An 8,370-nucleotide genomic window follows, 5' to 3' on the forward strand; every position below is an offset into this window, starting at 1 on the left:
TCCTCTCCACCCCACGCCTCTTTGTGAGGATTCAGCTCCCAAACCTTTAGAGCAATGATGACATTTCCTGTCAACCCCCCTCCGTCAGCGAACACACTTGCATGCACACAGACGCCCCCATACGTACTAGGCAGGCTGAACCAGACAATAAATAAACACCCACAACTAAAGTCATTGCCTAACTGAAAAATTATTTGCTGGCAGTGTCTGTAGTGTTCTGACTAGCTCTTATCAAAATATATGTGCACATAAATCTTAACACAGAGGTAATAATCACTTCTAGAAACTTCAACAACCCCGTAAGGCTCTAGTCTAATTAAGTGTTTGTTTTTAGAGAATTACACAATTGCAGTAAGAGACCATGGAAATGCAACTGACAAATAGCAGCAACACAAAGAGCCTGAGCCTGATCTCACCTGCATCCGTAGAAATTGGGAGTAGCCCCAAGGAAGTTGATGGAATTACAGTTTAAGTGAGATCAGAATTAGAGTAAACATCATTAACAATTTTTGGGATCTTTATAATAAATTAAAGGGGACGGAAATTAGGATACGAGAGACAGAGGGAGAAGTGTGTGATGCTGTGTATTTTATTATGCGACTACAGTAGTGTCAGCTGAATGCTTTTACAAATGTCATTTTAAGGTTTTACATACAGCAAGTTGTGTTAATCAGTTATAGCCAGAACTAAAGACCAGGGTCTGGTCCTTATCTTGCATCAGTATAATCCCATTGGCTTCAGTAGAGTTGCTCCTGATTCATATTGGTGTAACTGAGACCAGAACCAGGTCTCATATGTCTTTGAACTGGGTTTCTCATTGTTTCTTAATTAAGGCCTCAATCTGTTAAGCAGTTACACATGTGCTTAACTTTACAGGCAATAAATTGCATAAATTAAGCTCGTGCTTAAGGGTTCACAGGATCAGGGCCTTTCTGGGGTGGCTGTTTGGTTTCGCTCATTGCACCTATCCTCATATTGTTCTGACAATACAGACGTGTGAGAACCTGCAATCTTATCATTAATTCTGATTTTTTTTCTTCCCCCTTTCAAAACAGGCTAAATTGCCCAACCTTAAGGAAGTGGATGTGCGCTACACCGAAGCCTGGTGAACTCTCTCTCTCTTTAGCTTCTGACAAGAAGAAAAAGATTTTAAAAACAAAACCAGAAAATAAAACAACTTTTGGCTAAGACCTGTAGAGCAGTGAGTTCTGGGACTACACTTCTAGCAGTTGTGGTTGTGAGATAGAGGAGTTGCTGTGTGTGGGGGGGAGGGTGAACTGAGCGTGCCCAGACCCTGCCTAATTCTTTCAGCTTTGTAATTTCAAAATCAGTATAATTTAAATTGGGGGGAAAAAAAAAGACTTTGTAGCAGCAAGAGGATTCTAAAGAGGAGGGAAAAACCCCATCCTTTGTGGATTTTATTTGCCTTTGTGTTTTATGCTGTGTGGAGGAAAAAAACAGAATACATCAATTTCTTATGGTTTTAATTGGGTTCCTCAGCTGGAGTTCATCCATTAGGAACTCCTCCTCCTTCACCGTTTTTGTTCCAGGAAGGTAGCCTACAAAACATCAAGAGAAGAAAAAAAAAAAAAAACCAACCCACATGATTTGCACCTCTCCCTGGGTCCTTGCAATTGTTATGCAAAGTAATTTTGTTGTACATAAGATTTACATAATGCACCTATTTAAGAAAATGGTTCACAAATAACAGGTCTGGGACCTGTCTTTTATTTATGAATTGTTAATTCTTTTACTTTTTTTTTTTTTTTTTTTGCATATAGTACTGTATTAACTAGTTTGCTGTCTTGATTTTTTTTGTTTTGTTTTTTTAAAGCCCTCCTTGAGGAATTGCCTGTTAGTAATGCATACCGTACTATAATCTCACTCTGTGTCAGAACACTCACCCCACTGCATTTCTGATTTTAAAATGCCTCTAACATCATGCAGTCAGAAGGAAAATATATATATAAAAAGAGGGGGTGAAGGGAGAGGCGCAGGGATTAATAAAAGACATAAATTTCATTCCTGAAAGACTGAAATCTTTCTCTGAGCCTTTTCAAGCCATATCAGGGTTAGGGCTTTGGGTGGGGGCAAGGAAACCATGTCAGTCATTTTACCAATGAGATATTTACAAAACTTGGTAAATTTCACAAGTCACTTCTGTCATACTCTGTTTACGTCCAATATTTCAAACAAAAGTTCTCCTGCAATTTTCGTGCATAAGCTTTTTCTTTCTCCGCGTCCCGCCCCCCACCTTTTTTCTTCTTTCCTTTCATCATGCACACATTGTTTTGCATGTTCCTCTTGGGAGAGTGAGAAATAACATTGTCGCTGATCTAATGGCTCTGCCCTGTCTGTACATGTGACCACTACTTTCCAAATCTCTCCGCCCCCCCCCCCCCCGAATTGCTTAAAAAATTATAAACAAAAATTGTGGTTTATTTTATAAATATGCTGTTGGCTTTTTTTCATAATGAGCCTTTGTTGTACAGAGCGGCTTGGTTTTTTTTTTATTTTTTCTTTCAGTTTAGCACTGTTCTTTTATTCTTGAGCACCTCAAGATTTAACATACAGCCAATGTAATTTTTTTATATATAAATATATATAAATATATATATATATATAATCTTCAATGGAAGCCAGGCTTTTGTTGCAGGGGTGGTTTGTTTGGGGGGCTTTTTATTTTATGGGGGTTTTTTTTTACTTTGTTGCTAGATAGATTACCCCGCCCAAATAACTTACCAAAAAAAAAACAAAACAAAAAAAAGAGAGAGAACAATTGGTTTAAGTCTTAACTCACTTAGTCTGCCAGATATTTTTTTTTTCTCCCTCAAATCCCAAACCTGTATAAGAACACAGCACGGGAAGAAAAGAATAAAAGAAAAGAAAAATTATGCCAACATTTTTCCTTAGCACTGTTGCTTTTACCAATGGTTTACTACTGTTCTGTAGCTGTGTACAAAGAGATGTGAAATAATTTCAGGCAAAAATAAACTGTAAGTGAATATCTTTTAGCTGCGTGCTTTGTGCTTTTTTTGATTAAAGCTCTCACACTGGCTGGTGGCAGGGGAATATCTCTGATACTTCCAGGAGATGAAGAATGGGTCTTAGCAGATCTGAGTTCAGTGCCCTGCTCTGCCACAAATTTCTTTGCCTCAGCTCCCACTCTGGTAAGAAAACACCTGCTTTGTCTATATATAATTTGTAAGCTTTTTGAGGCAGGACAGTTTCTTATTCTGTGTATGTGCAGCGCCTAACACAATGGAGCCTCGCTCTCACTTTGGGCTTCTCAGCACTTTTGCAATGCGAACAACCATAATAAAGGTGATTGGCATCAATAGAAGACCCTAAGTAGATAGAACATAACCAGTAAGTCACACTGTGAGGTTAGAGCACTGTGCTGGGACTCAGGAGACTGGGGCTTCTATTCCCAGCTCTGCCACTGGTTTGCTAGATGACCTTGGGCAAGTCACTTCACCACCCGTGTGCCTCAGTTTCCTCCTCTGTAAAATGGGGATACTGATACTGACCTCTTTTGTAAAGCGCTTTGAGATCTACAGATGAAAAGTGCTAGATAAGAGCTATGCAGTGGTGATGTAGTTGTGTTGGTCCCAGGATATTATTACTTGGGCCAATAAAAGATATTACCTCACCCTCCTTGTCTCTCTATGTAAGAGCTAGGCATTATCATAAGAATTAGAGGCTGCACTTACATTGCTTTGTTTTGTCACTGGTCTTTGTATGGATTAGTCCTTATGAAAGTCTGACCGCTCTGGAGGCTGGGTGCAGCCCGGGAAGTAGTAGTGCAAGGTTTCCTCACCACCCCCAGTCTTAACCTAGCGGGGACCCCGTGTAGAGCTGAGAGGATAGTTAAGTCTCCACGCCTTTTCAGTCCTTGGCACCTCCAGTAGAACTGACTGTCTGCTGAAGCATTCCTAATACACACAATACTGTGGGCTGCTATCACAGGAGCAGCTGTATGGATGGATTTTTGACATGTGGGCACCACACTGAGATTGCCAAATTCAATTCACATAGGGCACCAGACAGCTTTTGGGTGGAAACAACTTTCAGCTATTACCAGCTTTGGTTGGCTTTGAATTGGTGACTTCTGGGTGAAAGGCTCTGTAGCCACATGAGAGTTCCCTAAGCCAATCAATCAGCCAGTCCCTATCCCAGCTTTTCTTCACACTCACTTACCTGGCAAATAGTTCCTGTGGGGCACTCAAAGCAGAGAGCCCTGGAAACACTGCGGCATTTCCGGATCCAGAGAGCTGCTGATAAAGGGAGATAAGCTTCAGGAAAGCATTCAGATGGACTGCTGATCCTGTGGAGATTTGCCCATTGTCCCAGATAACCCACCACACGGCGTGCGGGCAGGATGCCAGCAAAGCATCCAACCATGGCCTCACAAAGGCAGTGCCACATCTAGACAGTTATCAAACCCTCCTTGCCTCTAGTGAAACCGGCTTCCGCGCATCCTCACTCTCACCTCGGCCAGTGCTTCCAAGTTCCTTCAGAGTCACTGCTCAGAAAGGCCTTAAGAGCCAGGTGTGCAAACCTATCTTTTTCCATAGCACAGCCCGTACGCAACTGAAGAAGAGTGTTTGCAGAGTCGTCCCTCCCAACTGGGGAAGCACATGTACTGAAATGGAGAAATTGGACCTTCTCCTCTTCCCACTGAATAAATGGGAGCTTTGCCCTGGGCTCCGTGGCTCCACTCTGTGACCCAAGAGTGGCCAACCCTTCCATCCCCAAGCACCATGAAAAGGCCTTGCGGGGGCCAGGGCGGGGGGGGGGGGGGTTGCAGCGGGGAAAGGACTCTGGGTTCATGCAGCTGTGGATGGGGAAGGGGCTGCGTGTTTGCAGCTTGGAGGGGAGGCTGGTCCGTGTATTTCCAGTGGGGAGATGGTGTCTACGGGGCCATCTCTACCCAGATGTGATGCGCTGGCGAGCCCTTGAGCTACAGCTGTAGCCACAGCTGGGGTGGGGGTTCACGGGGGGGCCCTGCTGGGCGACTCTGTGAAGCAGCATTTCAGAAAAGTTTCCCAAAGCCCTTTTGTCTCAAGGCAGCTGAAAGAGCAAACCCCCGTGGGGCGAGCAAAGCCAGGCTGCTGTGCGATGCATTTTATAGTCCTCACTGGAGATCTACTGGCTCTTATGGTCTCTCAGTGAAAGAGAGTGGCCCAGTCTAGCTGCCAGAACCTAGTCACCTGAGCACTGGATGGGAGCCAGGAACCCTGGTGTTCTGATCCATGCTCTGACAAAGCCTTCCTGGGCGGCCTTGGGGCAGGCATCTCCTGTCACTGTCCCCATGGACTGTGCCAGAATTAGACCCCACATTTCCTTCTGAGCCGCTGTTCTAGCTCTGAAATAATTGGTGGGTGAGTGTAATTCTCAGAGTACCTTCTCTCTCACACGGATGCCCCTGCCTTTGCCTCTCCATCTCCTGGGAGAGCCCCCACCCCAGACAGTGTGTCCCCTACTTACTCACAGGCTGGCCTGGCTTCACTGAGTCTCTCTGGGCTCCTTTACCCCAAGTCCCCAGAACCATCCTGCTGATGTAGACTCCCTTCCTTCCTGAGGGAGAAGGTGGACCTGGCCGCTCAGCTTGGAGTGGGGAGAGGGATCCAGCAGGGGCTAGGCAGTGTCACTCCAGCCTCACTGCAGACAAGAGCCTAACCTGACTTACTTTCTGGCTGCTTAGGACGATTCTTCCTCCCTAGCAGTGACCCATAGCAGCTGCTCCCCAGTCCCAGTTGAAGTAGCCTGTCCCCAGAGTCCATGGGAATTAGTTTCCTAAGGAAGAAGAACAGCCGCAATTTCCCTCTGAAAGTTGGAATGCGGGTGGTTGGCAGGTTCTGGGCCTCGTTATTTTCATAGGATTTCACTAACTGGTCCCCACACTTCTTTCCTTGTTAGGCTAGAGGAGAGCCCCAAGCTGGTGGCCTTACCCAGGCTGCCCCTTCAATATGGCGCTAATGTGCAAAGCAGAATCTTACACAAGCTTCTGAATAAAGCGTTTGCTTTTCTAAAGGATGCCAAGCGCTGCTGGGCATGGCCGCTTGTCTCACAAAGCACCGGGGCGAGGGTGGCTTGGGTTTCAAACCGTGCACTTTACGTACTGTGAGAAAACCATTTGCTTATTAACAGCTCCAGCCTTTTGCTGATTTAGGAAGGCAGCACATACACCCAGATTTCAGCAACCTGAACTGCCTTGCTGGCACATTGAGAAGATGGAAATGTGGCCATCACATGCTGGAGCCTAAGGTCTCGGGATAGTCACGGCGGTGTACTGCCATATAGGGTACCTTGGGGTCAACCTTTCCAGGGTGGTAATATTCATGAGTAGACAGAACAAAAGGCTGAGAATCCTGAGACCTGGGTTTTATATTCCAGCTGTGTGTGTGTGTGATTTTGAGCAAGTCACTTCTCCTTTATGTACCTCAGTTTTCCCCTCTGAATATGGGGATAAATGATTCTTTCCCCTTCCCCCTTCCCCCCGCCTTTTTTTTTCATAAAGCACTTTCAGATCAGTAATTGCTCATTCATGATTATTCATCTTTCCCCTAGGCTGGCAAGTAAAACAACAACCAAAAGAAGCTAGAATGATGACAAATGTGTAATTAAACAGGATATCTGTGGTCTCGCTAACTTTTCAGTAGTCATGTCTGTGCAAATTGCCTTTGGCATCCAACCAATGGCAACAGCAAAGAAACTGTCTTAGAACTTTCCAGTGATCAGACCAGGTTAGTTATTGTCAGATCTGGCAAATAGTGGGAGGGTTGTGCAAATGGACCAATCAGAGCTGACATGGCACACAGCTCTTATTGATGAGATTTCCGACGGGTGTTAGCACTGCATTCTGCCTCCTTAAAGTCCCCTCCACAGTTTCAGCTGGATATGGTTGTGACGTGATGTTCCATATTCTTTATAGAAATATGCTTATGATATGAATTAGGTGTAACTAAGATATATTTTATGCAAGATGGCTCCTGTAAGATATCATTGGAAAGGTTATAATTTACTGAATGTGATTATCCAATTTGTACACATATCATTTCTGTATCTGGAGTTAGGAATATTGACTATGTAATGATTACAACTGTGATTATACTTGGAGATGCCCCCCAGACAGTAAACAATCAGCCTTGATGGGCCATTAGTAAAAACAATGAGTTTTTGAAGATGCGGATCTCCCATCTTCCAGAAGTTCCTTCCTGTGAACATTGCAAATAAACCTGGTTTCATGATTGCTGTAACAGTGCAAGGGCAGGTGGGAACGTCACCTGGTACAGAGTACCAACTTGGACGCTGCTGGTACTTTTCCACTGGAAACAAAGGCTTCCCGCCTTATGTAAATTGAATTTAAGGCTGGGGACGGGGAGTAAGGCAAACAGGACTCTTCTCCATTGCCTTTCTGCCCAGGAAGAAAGACAGCTGAAAGTACCTGAAGAGACAAAGGAACTGAGTGGCGGGAAAGTCAAGGGCTGAGTCCAGACTAAGACAGAGAAGGTGAGAAGTCTAGTCAGTAAAGAGAAATAACTGGAACTCTAAGCTACAGAAACTCTGCAACTTGCCTAAAACAACATTGAGGGTAAGAAATTACATTTTGTAACCTGTTTCTTGAGTGTATTAAGCCTAGTTTGCGTGTTTTGTTTTATTTGCGCAGTAATCTGCTTTGTTCTGTTTGCTATCCCTTATACTCACTTAAAATTGACCTTTTGTAGTTGTTAAACTTATTTCTTGTTTATAACATAACCCAATTTGTGCAATTCATATCGGGGGGGGGGCAACAAGCTCTGCATATCTCTCTCTGCTGTGAGGGAGAGGGCTATTGTTATGAGCTTGCACTGTGCAGATCTTTCTATACAACACAAGACAATATTATTTTGGGTTTACTCCCCAAAAGGGATGTGCACAAGTGCTGGGTGAATCCTCTCACACAGAGCTGACTTCAGTCTGTGTCTGCAGCTGGGTGTGGCCTTACCTGTGTGTGTGTGCGTGCGCGCGCGCGCCATAGAAGGCTTGAGAGCCTGGCACAGCTAGGACAGGGTGAGGAAACCCAGGCTGGTGGAACGGGCAGAACCAGTGGGACCCCAGCACATCAGGTGGCATCGTGGATGTGTGTGGGGGGGGGTCCGATAAGTTTATGGAGGAGATGATATGATAGGATAACATGATTTTGGCAATTAATTGATCTTTAATTCAGGTAAATAGGCCCAATGGCCTGTGATGGGATGTTAGATGGGGTGGAATCTGAGTTACTACAGAGAATTCTTTCCTGGGTATCTGGCTGGTGAATCTTGCCCACATGCTCAGGGTTCAGCTGATTGCCATATTCGGGGTCGGGAAGGAATTTTTCTCCAG

The 8,370-nt window shown here is 44.6% G+C and overlaps 1 protein-coding gene across 10 annotated transcripts in view; it reads left to right on the plus strand.

Annotated features, from left to right (window-relative positions):
• LOC102930118 (c-Maf inducing protein) overlaps positions 1-3,012 on the plus strand; it is a 183,752-nt gene extending 180,740 nt beyond the window's left edge. For all 10 annotated transcript variants that reach the window (XM_043525964.1, XM_043525966.1, XM_043525965.1 and 7 more), the window contains one exon: positions 1,056-3,012. In XM_043525964.1, coding sequence (XP_043381899.1) covers positions 1,056-1,109 — 54 coding nt within the window. In that variant the 3' untranslated portion in view covers positions 1,110-3,012. The remainder of the gene's footprint in view (positions 1-1,055) is intronic.
• The last annotated feature ends 5,358 nt before the right edge of the window (positions 3,013-8,370 follow it).

This window comes from Chelonia mydas, chromosome 12 (genome assembly GCF_015237465.2).
Source record: "Chelonia mydas isolate rCheMyd1 chromosome 12, rCheMyd1.pri.v2, whole genome shotgun sequence".
NCBI lineage: Eukaryota > Metazoa > Chordata > Testudines > Cheloniidae > Chelonia > Chelonia mydas.